We start from the raw sequence: 16,954 nt of genomic DNA, 5'->3' as shown, positions 1-16,954 counted from the left end.
AATAGTCCCTATATTTGTTTTGGAACATGAGATGAAATAAAGTCTCATGAGGTAGAAAGAGCAAGCAGGTCTTTTTTTGTTTGTTAAACATGTAAAATCCCTAGGAAAGGATGCAAGTCAGACCTGCTTTGCAGAAGGTATCTGGAAGCACAAGAAGGTTTCACTAACATCATCTTGTGTTGGACAGGACTGCCTCCGATAAAGGCAAAATGGCTTTCAGTAAAGGATATCGTGTCTATCACAAGCTGGATCCGCTTCCATTCAGTGTGATAGTGGAAACCAGAAATAGAGAAGAATGTCTCATGTTTGAATCCGGAGCTGTGGCTGTCCTCTGTAAGTCAATACGTTTTGATAACTACAATGTAAAAAGTTGGCAGATGTGACATCGTGTAAGCTGTTTTTTTATGGAATATAAAGAAGCAACTATTCTGTTTTCTTGTTTGCTAATGCAGAGGCTTCTGATTTAAATGAGAAAAAAAAGACATTTTCATATCTTCATCTTTTGAGAGGGAATTTTACACATTTAATTACATTTCATCATTCATGTATATTTTCATGTATACTAAATTTTCTTCTAATAGCTTCCAACAACATCTGCTTCTTTCTTTGGTTCTGAACAACCTTCTTCTTTTAAATATATGATAACTCATTGAAAATCTAATTCTCTGTGTTGTATTTCATAATAAAAATTTCTATATTGTTGAATGGTATGTCATCTTAATTTGTTTTTTATCTTATTTTGTATCCTGATTTTTGATGGCTTTTTGATTTTTAGCTTCATTTTGTCCCTGTATTTTTAACCTATCTTGAGACTCTGTATTGATTTGTCTTGTAATAAAATGAGTGATATCTGGAGCAAGGTGTCTTGCATTGCAAAGTTATTTTTACATGTTTTCAGTGATAAATGCATTAAATGTTTCCCTTAAATTCTTTTGCCCCCCTCCCCCCATTTTTAAGTCATAGTTGAAGGAGGACACTAAAATGAGAAGTGCAGAAGAGATCCATGAAAGCAATAGATAAAGTTTTAAAATGTAGTTTGGTTTGTATTCCTCAGAAAGTCTGAGCACCTGGTTGCACAGGGTTTCTAAGCTTGTTTTTGACTCTCTTATAGAAAGCTTTCATGCTGTGGAAGTATGTTTTTTTGGTCAATAACTTTTTGATTAATTCATTCTGATGCCTATTTGTGGTTTTCTAGCCTAGCTGTTCTGAGCACCTGATCAGAAAATGGGAGATTTGATTCACTGCCTGAAGTCCGAGTAGACTAAAAAACCTACCTTTCAGGAGGATGCTCTGTCTTTGAGACTGTGGAGTAGGCCAAGTGGGGAGTGTGTTCTCTAACAAGACTCAGAGTTAGAAATGTGATTTCCAAAGAAGAGTCAACTTGAGATACATTTCCTTTCTTCAGTATTTGCAGTTGGCTCTCTGATACGTGAGTGTGCTCCTTGGCAGTGGCATGGTCTCTTTCTGAGGCACCTGACAGTCCCTGTGTAAGGTGCTTAGATGTTGCCCCATGGAGTCATCTGTACTAGACAGGCTGTGTGAACAAGTGCTCTCTAACATACAGCTTAATCTGCATCTTCAATGTGCGATTAGAACAAGCTGCCATTAACTGTTTAGAGGCTTAGCAATGGGATATGCCAGCATGATTGACATAGCTGCAATTGTATGATGATCCAGGTGCAAAGCAATGACTGATTTTTCTCCTGTTTTTGAGAATTGTATTTTTTTCTGATACAGTCTCTTCTTACTATGTATTTAAGTAATCTCATTGTCCTTGCCAGCAGTATTTGAAAGGCATTGTCTAGTGTGGATTGGACTGGGAATAAATGTCCAGTCATAAAGCTAGTGAAGCGGTTTAGTGAAATCCATAAAATGGGGAAAAATGCTGTGAATATTTGTAGAAAACTTTATTTTAGGATGTATTTAGTAATTACTGAATATTAGCTTAAGCTACTTAAGGAGCAATGTATTAAAAATAATTTATTCCTGAAAGTTATGCTCAAAAAAGTAAGTTTAGTAGCTTCTTGTACTGTGATACACTGCAGGCACCTGGATAAATGTTCTTCTCTAGAAATGCAAAAAACATACCGAAGTTCCTGCCCTCTTCTATGCCTCACATTGTTACCACACAGAGGAATTGGAACCTGAAGGAAGTTTGAAAGCTGCTCTCCTCTTGGGTTCTGTACTTAGTAATACCATGTTAATAATCTGGAAAGTTTGTCCTTGGTATTCTAATTGGTAGGCTACAACATAGCAAACATTCATACTTCGCTAGAAGTGGTTGCTCTGAATATTGTTTTCAGTAACCTTGACCAGTAAACTGCTTACTCTTTTTCTATCTGGTAAATGGGCATATTTTCCCAATCCATATTTAGCTGTGGCATTTTACTTTAATTCCCTTTTTGCACCTAAACTCTTTAAGTACTGAAACATGGTTGTGTTGTTAATAGTTGAAAGATCACAATCATACCCTTGAACTGACAACAGAAAAAGCACTAGAGTTCCCTAGCTCAGGACTTTTTTTCCCTTTTTCTGATTGCTGTTTGCTTCTGGTACCTATTCTTTTTAATAGATAAAGAACTACAGTTATTAGTGCTTGGGGAAGATTTGTAAAGTACTACTTCTCTATCTAGTCATGCCACAGAAAACAGAAGATTCTAGTCTGTAGCCTTATAAACTTCTGGATGTTGGTACAAATCTAAAAGCTAAAGTTAATGAAAGACTGGCCCTTGAGGAAGATTCCCCAGATATTCGTAAAATCAGTATGAATAGATAGAAAAACAATCAGATCAAGTATATATCAATTTAAATCCAGAACAGCATCACTTTAAACTGTTAAAAACTCATCTCTTTTTTTTTTTGCTGATGGTGCTAACGCTTTTTAAACTCTCCAAAAACTGACAGTACTGATCTCAAACTGTTAGATATTTTTCAAAATATTTTAATAAATACTGAAGTTAAAATAATGTGTTCAGCCTTATACCCCATCGTAGTTCTTACCTGTATGTGGAATGTATAATATAGGTACAACCTAGTGAAATACAATTTGCCATTAAAAGTGATTCCTGTGGTTCTGTTCTGAGTGCCTCAGTGAACTGCATCTTCTGGGGTATCCATATATAGAAACTTGAATTTGAAATGGGCTAAGAGAAAGGAATGAAAGCTTACTGATCCTTTAAATTTCATCTTAAAGGAAGCACATCTGTCATTTGAGGGAAGGATAATGGTATTAATCTTCATCCCCTTTACATTCAGTGAAGCATTGCAAGATATTCAGAGGCTTTAGTTAGGCCTCTGTATGAAATGCTGCACAACTCGTATGTTGTGTGATTTTTAGTGCGTGTTGCAGGTGCCTGAATCTGTTATTCAAGTCAACAAAACAAGATGGAAGAAAGGAAGAGGGTTGAAGGGATAGTTGACAGTTGTTGCATAATCATTCAGTCTTAATGTGGAAGCAGCCCAAGCCACGCTTCTGCTGGAAGCATTCTGTGTACTGCTTGTAGCATGGATTAGCTAATGTTACTGTGACCAAAACATCTGAGAAATACTTCGCTTGCCTTTATATATTTAATAACTCTTTTATTGACTCACTCAGAGTATTGGGTTAGCCCAAGATACTGAAGTCTGAGGGGATCCTGCCAACTTGCTTCTCAAGGCAGTGTAAGAGCACTTGGTTTTAAATGTCATCAGCTTCACTGCTGATTTGTTTAGAATTTAGTGGGAGAATGTCATAATCTGTTTTTTTCTTATTTGACATATAAAATAGACCATTTATTCTTTAAAACAGGACTCTTTAATGAGATACCTTACCTGTAAAGATTCCATTGACTGAGCAGGAGGGTGTTCTCTCTCCCTGTTCCTCTCTGGTGAGTCATAATGAAATGAGTGGGAAGCTGTCTTTACTCCTGTCGCCTGCAATGAGTAAAAAAGAATGTTCTGTCGTCTGGAAAAATATTGAGCCCTGAGTGGAGAGAGCAGGAGCTTTGTGCCCATCCTTTGACTTCAATCTTGTGGTAAAGCTGAGAAAAGAGCAGGTGTGAACAGGAAGAGGCACTGTGCCCACCCTGAGATTTCTGTAGAGCTAGCTAAAGTAAGAGCTGTAATAACCTGTGTGCAGCAGGCATCCTGGTATTCATAGTCATGTGAGAGAATGCTACTTTATCACCCATTCACTTTGCACTTCTTTTTAAAAAGAAAATTCTTCCACACTGCATTCTTGGCGGGGGCGGGGAGGGTGGTGGGGAAAGCAGATATGCTATTATCTATCCACAGTAGCAGATGGGATATATTAATGTTGCAAGAGATTTTAAATTGATATGGTGCTTGAGAAAACTTAGACACCCAGAAGAGAAACATACTGACAGATATGTTTGATGAGCACCTGCTATACGTACATAATTATTAAGGACATTCTGTATGCTTACAACCAGAGGTTTTTTTTTCCTTTGGTGTTTGCTGCCACCAGTAATAAACTGCCGCTGTGTGATTCTCCCCACCCCACTAACAGTGATTATACAGAGTTTTGAGTGGAACCACATCCCCTTAACTAGGGAAGAAGAATATTTAAAAATTGTAGATGTGGCACTTCAGGGCATGGTTTGGTGGGCATGGTGGTGTTGGGTTCACAGTTGGACTTGATGATCTTAGAGGCCCTTTCCAGCCTTAACAATTCTATGATTCTATGAAAATAAGAATATAAATATTTTCCTGTCTTATATATAAAGGTACAATAATAATAAGAATTAAAATTCTTCAAGCAGTAATTTATCCTTTGGAAAGAGCGTCTTTGCTAGAGAGGAAAGGTCAAATATAGGCTGCGGTAGAAACAATTTCTGAATGTGTTTTGATGTAATATTATATTCATCTGAAAGCAATTTGAAGGGACCAGTGTGAAGGGACTAGGACGCAAAGGCAAACAGCAATTTCACCTTCCTGTCTTTATTACTGTTTTGACTAAGTGTCATCTTCTAGACCATGTCTTCCCATTAAACAGTATCTTAAAACGTTTAAGAAGCTGCAGGGAAGCAACAGCTACGGTGGATGCCATGGGCAGCTGTGCTGGCAGAGGAGGCTGTAACCTGTCTTCCTGTCATCAGGTGCTTTTCCTAGGATTCTGCCAGAATTCACTGTCCTTTCAAATCTACTGGGAAGATGCTCCGCTCATTGCTTTCCAGGCATTTCCAACAAAATCACATGGTTTAACAAAGACCATGTATGCTAGCCTAGCACACTCTGAAAAGTACAAGAAGTACAGTAAGAATCTTCCCAGGAGGTTGGTGGAGGCAGTAACTCTTGCCAGGGAGGGCTATGACCTCTTTGAATAGGATCTGCAAGAATTTGGTCCACAGTTCTGGAAATATTAAAAAAGTTACTTACAACAGAATCTAAAGGCTTTTTGCTTCTTAAGGTAGACAAGTTTACAGCAATAGTAAAGACTCTTCTGTATGTGTACCACAGCTCTTTGCATGATTTTAACAAGGGATTTCACTGGCAACAAGTAATTCTCTTTATGAATGTTCCCTTTTCAATTCAGTAAGTATTCATTTCTGTGGTAGCACACGTGTTAGTAAAAGTCTTGGTTTTGCTCTACTGGACATCCAGTTAATGATAGCTCTTGCTAATTAAATGTCTATTAAGAAGCCTAGTTTGCATACTTCTGGAGTTACTCAGACATAATTTAGAAAAACTAATTAGCATTTCTACATTTCAGATAATTTTGCAGCATTTTTGCATGGTAGCATGTATTTAAATTGAAAATTTTGTAATTTTATGAATTGGCTTGTAGAGGCAAAACCAGTTGGTGTTCATGTAAAATATTTTAATCAAAGCATTCAGTATTAGGAGAAAATCTTTGTAGGTTATTGGTGCTGTAAAATTTTGTTTTCAATGGAGAACATGTAACTGGGTCAGAAAGCCCAAATCTGATGGAAAGGAAGTGCTTGTAGGCTGTTACATAGGTCAGCTTTGTTTTCACACTTTTATTTCTCAGTTTGTTTTTTTTTTCCCTTTGTCAGTGGTGTTACTTGAAACGATATATTTTGTGAAGTAGATTTGTATAGTATTGCAAAACAATGTTAAAGCAACCAAGCCTTTTATTTGCTCATCTGTTACAATTATTTTGTTGTTGTTGTTCCAAACAGTGGGTTTTTTTCTGTTATTTAGTATTTAAATATAATTGCTAATGTCTAGAGATGTCTGGGGTTTTTTCAATTGCTGGGTAGAGGTCGTTTGTTATTTGAAGTTTCCTCCCCATAGTCTTAAGATAGGTGTGATTATGGGAACATATAAATGTCTTTGTGAAGTGGATGATGGTGCTTCATAATTTGAGCTAGCAAACAGAGTGGGGAAAAAAATCGTCCTATTAATTCAAAGCAAATATCATATGAATTATGGCAGATTTAAATATCAGCTGTCACCCAGTTTTCTGTGCATCTTTTCATGTCAGCAAAGTATCAAAAGTAATAAAATAGTTCTTCAGGTGGTTGATTTATAAATGAAATAAATAATGAATAAAATCAGAGTGGTGACTCCACTCTGATTTTAATGTCACCTATGTGGTAATATTACAGTGTTAGCTTTAATTTAAATACTGGAAGTTTAACTGTCCTAATTTGACAAGAAGCTTGAAAACCTCAATCTTAAAAGCTCAAAACCAAACTCTGTAAGCATAGTTCATAATTTTTTCAGTTTTTAATCTTTTTAAAGTGACAGTAGCATGAGCTTTTACTTGTCTAACTTAAATGAGAATATCTTGTTTCTGAAGGAATTGCACATAATTTCAGGAGTGTGTCTTTGTTCCCAGCTCAGTGTCCCATGTTTTAGCTTATAATGTGTCATTATGGCCCCTTGTGAACCCACCAAGAGGAGCATACAACTGTAGAAAACCGAAATGATAACTTTTAACGTGATCTTAGCTTTATAATTGTTAACGTTGCAAAACTAATTTCTAACCTGGAATTGAGCAGAATACCTGTTGAACAAAGTTGTCCTGAAGACAGGATTTTTAATGGGGTTCCATCTGCATAATGGTTAAGAGGGCTGACATAATCCCTTTAAAATAATCTAATCAGTCACCTTTCTTAAATGAGTCAATGATTGATAAGGTGTGATTATTACAGATGCACACTTGTGATTAAACTTGGAGCAAATGAGATGTTAGCATTTAAAAATAATATGACCTATTAATTTTTAATAAAGATTGACTTGAAATTATTTTATTCTTTTTCACTTGACACCGCAAATGAGGCTTGCTGGCTTTCTACAAGAATGCATTACAACTTGACCTGAAAACCACATTAGAAGTGTTGTGATGTTTGGGGTTTTTTTTGTACTGCTAAATAGCAAGTCATTATTTCTGTTTTAGAAATTAATCAACGTGAATCTAACTAATTCAGTGGGTTAAGCAGAAGCTGCTTTTAATTATCTTTCTGCTTAACATCTGAACTGACACAAAGTAACGTGTTGTGTCCATCTTTATACACAGACATATGTATGCTTGCATTGTCTACTGTTTAGTGCTCCTCTACAGTACAATTTAAAATCTGTTAAGTCCAGTGTTATGTATGGAAGTTGTCATTCCAGCTGGTAATTTTTGTCTTTAGAAGTTGCATGTCTCAATTCGTTCTTCTTAGTGGGTGACAACGTTTTATATTTTTTTCAGACACCCTTAATTGTGTCTGTTTACTTCCAGCTATTTAAAGATGAATAAATAGAAAAGTCAATTTCTCAAGTAGAAGTAGGTTCATTAGTTTGTAGGACTTTATGTTTTTCTGAGTACTTATTTATATTAGCTGCATTTTTTTTTTTTCAAGATGTGGAGCTCATAAATCAAAGTCAAAAGGGCTCTCGTGGCTGCAGGCCAACCTACCATTCTGGGAAGAAATGTTCTCATTCATTAAGAATGTTACAGAGGAAATGAGGAAATGCTCTTGGAAATGCTCTCTCCTTCTGTCAGTATTACCTTAGTCTTCCTGCAGTTTAACTTCTAAGCTGCAGTTCACCCAGTTGGTAATATCAGCTGTTCATAGAGGAAAATGGAAGTTGTCTTTGCATACGCTGAATAGAAGATGTTACAGTGATGAGCTCTTGGCTTTGTATTTTTGTAACTTCAGTGGCTTTTGCATATCTTGATGACTTTGTATGCTGAAGGAAGTGAGAGAGCATAAATCTTCATGAAGCCTACTGCTTTGGTGAAGAAGGAAGAGTTAAGTAGGATACTTATGGGGAGATTCTGGATGGTTCCAGAGCACTTATGTTGTTTGGTATGGAGTGATATGAAAACCTGCTGATTTAATTTTGGTATCTTCAGAAATGGGAAATGCCATACGCAGTGGCAGTGAGTAATAGATTACACTCTGGCCTGGGTGTTTGGTTTTTTTCTTTCAGCACCCATAAATGAAAGGTGTCCTTTGTGGCTAGCGCCGGTGGAGGTGCTGGTTCAGGAAATTCTTGTAAATGTTTGGCTAAATGGACTTTTGGTCTAAACCAGCCGTACAACCATTTGCACGTTTTCATAGCGTTGCTGCTTGTTCATGCCAGGGCCCTGAGGACATCACTGGCCCTGAGGACATCACCAGCCCTGACTGTCCCTGGCCAGCCCCCCTGGGGCTTTCCCCACCCTGCCCACAGCCCAGGACCCCATTTCAGTCCCCTCAGGGCTGTCAGTCCCTGCTGCAGCAGTGCTGCAGCAAAGTGCTGGTCTCCAGCTCTCCACAGCTCTGCCCTGCCTGGACATAGGCCCTGCTGAGCCGGGCTGATGTCCCAGCCTAGCCTTGGCCTGTCCCCATCCCCATGGCCAGCCTGGCCATCCTGGGACTGTATCTGGCCCTGGTTACTCTCACCAGGCCTGACCCTTGTCCGCAGACTGGCATCCTGGCCTGGCCTCTGCCCATCCCCACGCAGGTGCCTGATGTCCTGGGCTGGGGCTGGCCCCAGCCTGCCCTGACTCCCTGGTGAGGCCCCGCCATGGCTCACAGTGCCCTGGCCCACAGTGTCCCAACAGGTCAAATGGAAGAAAATGGAAAGGAGTGTGGTATAGCCGTGTCTTTTTCCTGATTTCACCTTCATTTTTGGAAAACTGAAGTGCCTTTCCTTAATGTTGTGGAAAGTTCCTTATTGTGCATTACCTTGAAAACAGCCTGAGCGTTACTGCAGTCAGCCATCCAAAACATCCCTGCGTAGCGTGGGTTGGTCCTGCTGTGGTAAGGGAAGAGGTAGCAGTGCGGTGCTGTGGAGCTGCTGCCTTTTCTGCTATCAGGGCTACTTTTGTGACTGCTTTCTTCTTAGCTTGGTTTCTTAAGGAAAAGAAGGTTTATGTGATAATCATTTTTTATCCCTCTGTATTGGCTAATATCAGTCATCACCAAATCTCATAATTCTTTCAGATTTTGTAAATGCTGATGGCTAGAGGTTCAAATGGGTGCCCTCAATGAAGGGGGATCTGCCTTATGAATTTAAGTTATAAAGTTGTAGCTTGTACTAGGCATGATGTGCCTTATGGGAGGGTGGTAGGAGCGTGTTGCAGGTAAGCTCTTCTGCGTCCTGGCTGCCTGCTGTAGGACCTTAATGTAAATGTTAAATGTACCTTGTGCCTAGACTTTGGTTCTGCAGAGGCAGTCGCTGAAACCTGGGGGTAGGTGAGGATGAGCCACGGCAGGATGGATGAAGTCAACCTTCTGAGGTGTGCAATGTTTACCATTTTCCCATGTGAATTTTGGCCTTGAAAAAAAAGAGGGGGGGGAAAGTGCAGGCAGTGTGAGATGAAAATACACGCTCACTGTGGAAGAGCTTTGCTCAGAATTCACACTGTATTAGATCTAATGCAACTCAAAAACATGGCATGAAATGCTTTTGGTTGGTGCTTGTTAAGAAAATAATAATAGACTAGCCACAGTAAGTTTTTCTTTCTGGTTTGTTTGTTTGTTTGTTTTTGCAACATGCTGCCACTTTATTAGTGGTGGCCTTTTTTGTTGATCTGAATTTGCAAAGCCTATGCTACTTAATTTACTTTAGGCATTTACTTATTAAGTATTAGCAAATATAACCGGCGTTCTACGCAATGGAAAAAGAGAATAAATCCATAGAAGACAGAAAAGCCATTGTTCTGAAATGCCCTTCAGTGCTGGCAAGCACTTTTAAGAAAAATGCTCATTAGAAAGTCTCACAACAGCAAGTCAAAAGAAAATACATCTAATGTGAGAGAGAGCACAGCAGAATGCCAGGGCAATAGGCGTTTCTATTTATGCTTTCCTTTGTGTCAAGTTCTGATCTTTTTTTAGCGTCAAAGTGAAAATCAATTAGCAGATAATTTCTGAGGAGGGAGAAGTTGCTGATCCTTGGTGACCCAAACATCTTGATCCCTGTGGATTCAGGGGCACATCTGGAATTGTCAATCTTTGTGCTTCAGGTGCAATCTGTCATGAGCAAAAGCTCTGGACAGGTGGAATCTGGTTTCTGCTCTGCAGCATTGCTGTCACCTGGCTCTGCAGTCAAGCTTGTGGGCCTGGTTTTTCAAGTGCTGGTTAAAGTTCTAAAGTGTACGTTAACATTAACTCCCAGGTGAATAATGGTAGATATACTTTAATTTCTTCTGAAGTATTAAAAAAAAAAAACTATGAAAATTTTGTTTTCCTAATCTAAGACATGGCTTTTAAATACCATTATCTTGTGGGCCTGCAAGAGTTTGGATTTGCTTGGAACATATCTAAAACTATTTGAAATGCACTTGTGATAATCTTGTTTCCTTATCTGGAAATAACACTGCCACATCACAGTTATATTCTTGGATAAAAAAGATTTTTTTTTTTTCATTTAAAAAAAGCAGCATTTAGCACTACTTTAATTTTAACTAATTACAAGAGAGCATTCTTATGGAACACATTTGCCTGCAATATTAGGAGATGATGATGATGTTAAAAATGCCAGCGTTCTCCTTTAATATTACTTGGAGTTTTTGCTAGTCCTTTTTTTGTTGTCTAAAAACATAACATGATCATACTTTGTCATAAAATCAAATACTCATTTTCCGTTATAAAATACCATATGCTCATACATTTTGATTTCTCTCCAAATGTTTCACATAAGCACTACTTTTGTTAATCTCTTGGATTTTCAGTTAGAGTGGACTCATTCTCCCCGCTGTAGTGTATGATCTTTTACATCATAAAATCTTACGTTTTCTCTCCATAGCTTCTGCAGAAAAAGACACAATCAAGAATACCTACTCCAAAGTAATGGATGCATATGGGCTCTTGGGTGTATTACGATTAAACCTTGGTGAGTAAAATATGTAAAACCTTAATTTTTAATTTGGGAAAGAAAATTGCACTGCTGTTTTAAAACTGCACAGCACAGGATCTTCACAACAGGAACTGTGCTCTTGTTTTCTTTTTAGTTTTTGTAGTGTAGCTTGCCAGTTTGGAGCACTCCCAGAAATGAGGGAGTGGACAAAAATAACTTCCGTTTTCACAATCCCTATTATTTGCATAACAGAACATAGTTTTTCCTGTTTGCAATTCTTTTTCTTCTGTAGAACTTGAGAATGAGTTCTTGATGTTAGTTCTTTTGTACTTTTTTCAGGCAAACTGGGGTCAGTGTGCATTTAAACATATAAATACATCAGTATCACACTCCACTAAGATTTCATTCTGTTACCTGTGCCTTTTCTTGTTTTACAGGAGACACATTATTACATTATCTGGTTCTAGTAACAGGATGCATGTCTGTGGGAAAGATTCAAGACTCTGAAGTTTTTCGAGTTACTTCCACTGAATTTGTATCCTTACGAATTGATTCAACAGATGAGGATCGTATTTCAGAAGTGCGCAAAGTTTTGAACTCAGGAAACTTTTATTTTGCATGGTCTGCAACTGGTGTCAGTTTAGATCTTAGTCTCAATGCTCACCGCAGCATGCAGGAGCACACCACTGACAACAGATTTTTCTGGTGAGTTCATAATGCTGTTTATCAGACATTATATAGAATAATGCCTGCCTGTACAAACTAATCTGTGGCAAGTTTTTATCCTTGTCTTTATCAGCTCTTAAACATACAGCTTTGTCCCACAGATGTTGATGAAATAGAATGGCATTATTTTAACTCTAAGGACATAAGTATATTATTAATGATACAGCATTTCCGTGGCCACTTGGAGTTTCTTAATTGGAAGACACAGATTTGCACTGCTTATACTCTGATCTGAGCAGTTGTTGTGATGTTGTGTTTCAGCTTTGATGTCTCTTAATTCTTCATCAAGTGTGTCAGTTTTTAAAAATTAGTATGGTAATGGAGCTTTAACAAAAATGTTAATCTTTTGAACTTTCTGGATGCTAAAATGGTGTGGTGTTTATATATAGTTTCCAAGTGGGTTTCCAACATATGAAAGGGCTTGAAAAGTTTTATTACACAGACAATTGTCATGTTGCTGATTTTGTTGAAACAGAGCAGGTAGGCTGTGCTACAGTGCACATTGCTTTGCTGCTGAATTCACTATCTTTTTACAGAATATTTTTGAATAAAGTATAGGTTTTCACATGGGGAATTCTTGGTAACAGGAATATTGCTGTTTCTGCCAATAAGCTGCTTAAGTAATGCCAGTGATGCATACTGTCATGTAAGAAATTCTGCTCCCATATTTTCAGCCTTTGCTAAAAATGGTGTATGTGTCCGTGAACCTTGGAAGAATCCTGAAGACTTGGCAGTATGCTGACAGAACAGGTGAAAAGCTACCTCTTCCCTGCTCTTCTGTCCGATATACAAGACACCAAACCAGCTCTGGCACGTGTGCCAGTGCTACTCTACCCTTTGCTGCTATTTTGGTCAGATAGAGGAATATGATCAGATCGCTAATAAGACAAAATCTGTGCATCAAGACAGAAAATAATCTTTAGTCTTCAGAAACGCACCTACCTTGATGTAGGTTTATAGGAGTTAGAGGAACCTAGCTGTTTGCCCCTCTCTGCATCTGGGAAAAGGCTGGGCTCTCTGTTGGTAAGTCAGTATTTCAAGGCTTGAGAAATGATGATGCCCGTAGACTCTGTCCAAATAAGTTTTGCTGATTTTGACCCCTGTCGTAAGACTTAAGTTACCTGGCTTGTTTTTTTCAGTAAGAATCGGTCCTCGCAGGAGATAGGTGGAACGTCCCAAATTCCAAGATCTAGAAATGTAAACACTAAAAGTAAATAACAGAAAGTATTCTGCTTATGCACTTGAGTAAGGTTTCTTGGGCTTTTTCTGTTCAGAAGTTCCAGTCTTGGGTTGCCTGGGGAAAGAATATTGTTTGCTTTCTCAAGTCTCCTATTGTAATGCATCTGTATACCTTTCTGTAAAGTGAATGCATACTTGATTCACAGGATTTGAACCTTCATTAACGGTTAACTGAGGTGTTTGAGAAGTTGCAGATTTTTATTTATTTATTTTATTTTTTTTTAAATTGGATGTTTAGAATGAAAAGGCTAAAATTAAAGTGAATGGCTTCAACCTTTACGCCAAATTTGTTATTTGCAATTATGGTAGAATTTTCAGGGTGGTAACAAAACCAGCCACCTTACTAGAGTTTACTTTTCTTTGTTGTGCAGAAAACTTTACTTACTTTTTATACAAGCGAATATTTCCAAAGAAGATCAAAAGCCAAGCCCCACTAGAGTGAGATAAACCAAAAAAACCTCACAAACCGCAAACTTTAGCCTTATTTACTTACTACAGTGTTGATTGGTACTATTTAGTGCACAGGTATATCCAAAATGTGGATCTTTCATTTGAGCAGTAATTGGTATTAGAGGGCAGTATATGCAGTATATAGGTACCAACACTTAACCTTGAAATTGATATTTACAGAAATTTGAAGATCAGTTGGCTATGAATGTATACCTGGAAGCTTGTCTGGGCAAGTGATGCATTATGGTGATGTACAATAGAAATAATCAATGTATATTGGCAAATTTCTTCTAGCTTAATTTTGTGGTATTGTGAAATTGAATGGTGCTTTACCAATCACAAAAAAGTAACCCTATAATTCGAATTCTGACTTGCTTTTCCCAGAGTCTGTAATCTTTGGCTTCTCAAAGCAAGGCTGAGTGGAGAAATATAAATAAGCTTGGAGTGTTGTTTTTTGCTAGGTGAAGAGCAGAGGCTATAAGGATTATTTTTTAAGATCATTAAAATTCGTGGCTTCACCCCATATTTTTATTGTGCAAACATTTAAGCTGTTCTCTTGTAAACTTTACTATTTCAGGTACGTTTAAATAGGAATTATATTATAATCCTATAACATGCCTATTTTCCTTTTCTTATTTGTAGAAGTGGGTGTAAAATATAAGAAGTTAGTAGCTGGATTAACAATTTGAGCTGTATTTTATTTCCTTCCAGTGAATTTATTTTTTTTTCCCCCTGATAGGAACCAGTCACTGCATTTACATTTGAAGCACTATGGTGTGAACTGTGATGACTGGTTGTTACGTCTCATGTGTGGAGGAGTGGAGATAAGGACAATTTATGCGGCTCACAAGCAGGCAAAGGCTTGTCTCATTTCACGACTAAGCTGTGAACGGGCTGGCACCAGATTTAATGTCCGGGGAACAAACGATGATGGTCATGTTGCTAACTTTGTTGAAACAGAGCAGGTATGTTACACTACAGCACACGTTGCTTGGCTGATGAACTCAAGCATGTGTGTGGATAGTTTTTTGCCCTAAATCAACAGATCACAAGTCAAGTCTGTAAGCAACAGATACTGGAATAGTTTCTTTGCTGCTAAATAAGGAATGTAAGTAGGTTACATAATTTGATGATCTTGTTTTTTAGTGTAGCTTAGGGTAAGGGTATGTGTTTCAATAGCTTAAGAAGCTGTTATCCATCAGCTGAACTGTTGCAGGTGGCTGTACTTCCTTTTAGCCTCCTGAGCTGTAGGTGAGTGTGTACTTTGTTTGGCCTCACCTAATAGTAAAGTAAGAGATTTTAGAAACAAGCAAAAGAGATTTTTGGTAAATACATGGTACCTTGTGGTTCAGGAAAGGTAAGAGCATTCCTATGGTTACTTAACACAGCTCCTCTGAAAGATAGTTTTTAAAGCCACTGTAATTCCACTGCGTTTTATTGCATATCTTTGCCCTTGTTATGCAGAAATACAAGAAGCTATTAAATCATTCTTGCTGGCCTTTCTTTGCTCACTTCTTATGATAACCTAGTTACCAAGATGTCGTTCCTGCAGCTGTATTCATGTGAGTAGGTAAAGATACCTACTAAAGATACCAAAGATGGTTGATTCACGGACTCTTTGCAAAGCCTAGGTAACTTCAGTAGGATTTTATCCAGGAAGGGCTCTGCTTGTACACATCCAATTTCAAGAGTTTAGTCAGAATGCTGCTGTTACAGTTTCTCTGTCCAAGTTTCCTGGCAGGCTAATGTCACTAGATGACTGTGGCATTTCACTTCAGGTTTCCTTTTCTGTATATTTAATAGACCATTGTATTTTGGATTCTGATGCACAAAACCTGTGCAGGTGTTCCGAGTAGGCTGCATTGTTATTTTCTGTGCATTTGTATACACTTTAACTGTTCCTACAGGAAGGTCTTACCAAGTTTTTTAAAACAAGTTACTCTTAGCACAGAAGTCAGGTCCAAATAATAAAAGCTTGCTGTATTTTCTTAGTCGTTGTGAATCATGATTCTGCAAAAAAGCATGAGAGTGCCAGAATTTCCTTTATGAATTGTTCAGAGGCGATAGAGAGAAAAGTCTAGGGAACACAATTAATATTTTAGCTTGTAGTGTGGAATATGTGATGTATAAATATATTTTATTTACTCTATATTTAGCTAAGACTAAGAACCTAAAACCTTATACTCTGTAATACCTACTAATACTATGTTGTTTTTCTTAACAGGTGATTTTTTTAGATGACTCTGTGTCATCATTCATACAGATTCGAGGATCTGTTCCATTATTTTGGGAACAGCCGGGCCTGCAGGTAAGCAGGAGATAAATTTAATTATGCAGATAATTCTTATTCATGTCTTTTTAAACATCTTACAGTAGTGTTTAGGCTTTTCTGCACAGTTGAGTTATGAGGATAATCTTTGGGAGCAAGTTGGTGCTATTGTTTATTTAATTCACTAAGCCTGGTACTCTTATGTCTCTGAATGCTGTTTTGCACAAGATTTGAATGTCCATTGCTTTTTAGATGATTTCTGTTTGAAGTTCTGAGTTCTTCTGTTTTAATTTAAATTGCTATTTTAAAATAGGTTAGCTAAGGGGACCTAAAGAGACTGTTTTATCCTGAATTATTTTTGAGGATAAGTCTTTTCAAGAAGTCAGTATGAGTCAAGAGTTACTGTAATATAATTTCATCACACACACTTTTCTTTAAAGAGGGATTGTATCAGCAGCCACTACTGTGGTACAGTTTTTACAAGGAAGATTAAAAATAGTTCATGCCTCACAGTGACTCTAGGTTCTTCAAACTAAACACATAAGCATTTTGACATAGAACTGCTGAAACATTTACGTGCCTTTTACTCAAAACAAGAAGTAATTAGGTGATGTGACTAAGTATATTAAATAAAAAAGTGTTTTTTTAGAAAAAAAGAAGAGGAATTTCAGAAAAGCCTATAAAAAGAATGCACACCATAGCAAGCAGAATAAATTTAGGAGATTTCATTTAGAAAGTGAAATGAATTTTTAGGCTATATTTAGGATCAAAAGAGGTCTTTGAAGAATGATTAATCAAATATGTAAAGACAAATAATTTAATGTAATCTTCCTGTCATAGGTGGGATCCCATCGTGTCAGAATGTCAAGGGGTTTTGAGGCGAATGCACCAGCTTTTGACAGGTGAAAGAATGTTATTCCAAATGGGAGGCTTTGTCTATGCAAAGCAGTGAACTGCCTGGGCAGCTTTTTCAAGCTTCTACAGGATTGCTTGTGCCTTTAAGTGCTTGGTTGAAAAGTTTGAAGAAAATCT

General features: G+C 37.6%; 1 protein-coding gene across 1 annotated transcript in view; it reads left to right on the top strand.

Moving 5' to 3' along the window:
- Positions 1-209: 209 nt before the first annotated feature.
- The window catches only part of SYNJ1 (synaptojanin 1), a gene marked incomplete at both ends in the record, with an annotated part of 62,073 nt that continues 45,328 nt past the window's right edge, over positions 210-16,954 (top strand). The window contains 6 exons of the mRNA XM_082013982.1: positions 210-333; positions 11,188-11,274; positions 11,676-11,943; positions 14,393-14,618; positions 15,878-15,961; positions 16,763-16,824. Of these exons, the coding sequence (XP_081870108.1) occupies positions 210-333; positions 11,188-11,274; positions 11,676-11,943; positions 14,393-14,618; positions 15,878-15,961; positions 16,763-16,824 (851 nt within the window). The remainder of the gene's footprint in view (positions 334-11,187; positions 11,275-11,675; positions 11,944-14,392; positions 14,619-15,877; positions 15,962-16,762; positions 16,825-16,954) is intronic.

Source organism: Phaethon aethereus (assembly GCF_964289735.1).
Source record: "Phaethon aethereus genome assembly, chromosome: 1".
NCBI lineage: Eukaryota > Metazoa > Chordata > Aves > Phaethontiformes > Phaethontidae > Phaethon > Phaethon aethereus.
The sequence above is the reverse complement of the archived record's forward strand: the minus strand, read 5'-3'. Positions and strand labels throughout refer to the sequence as shown.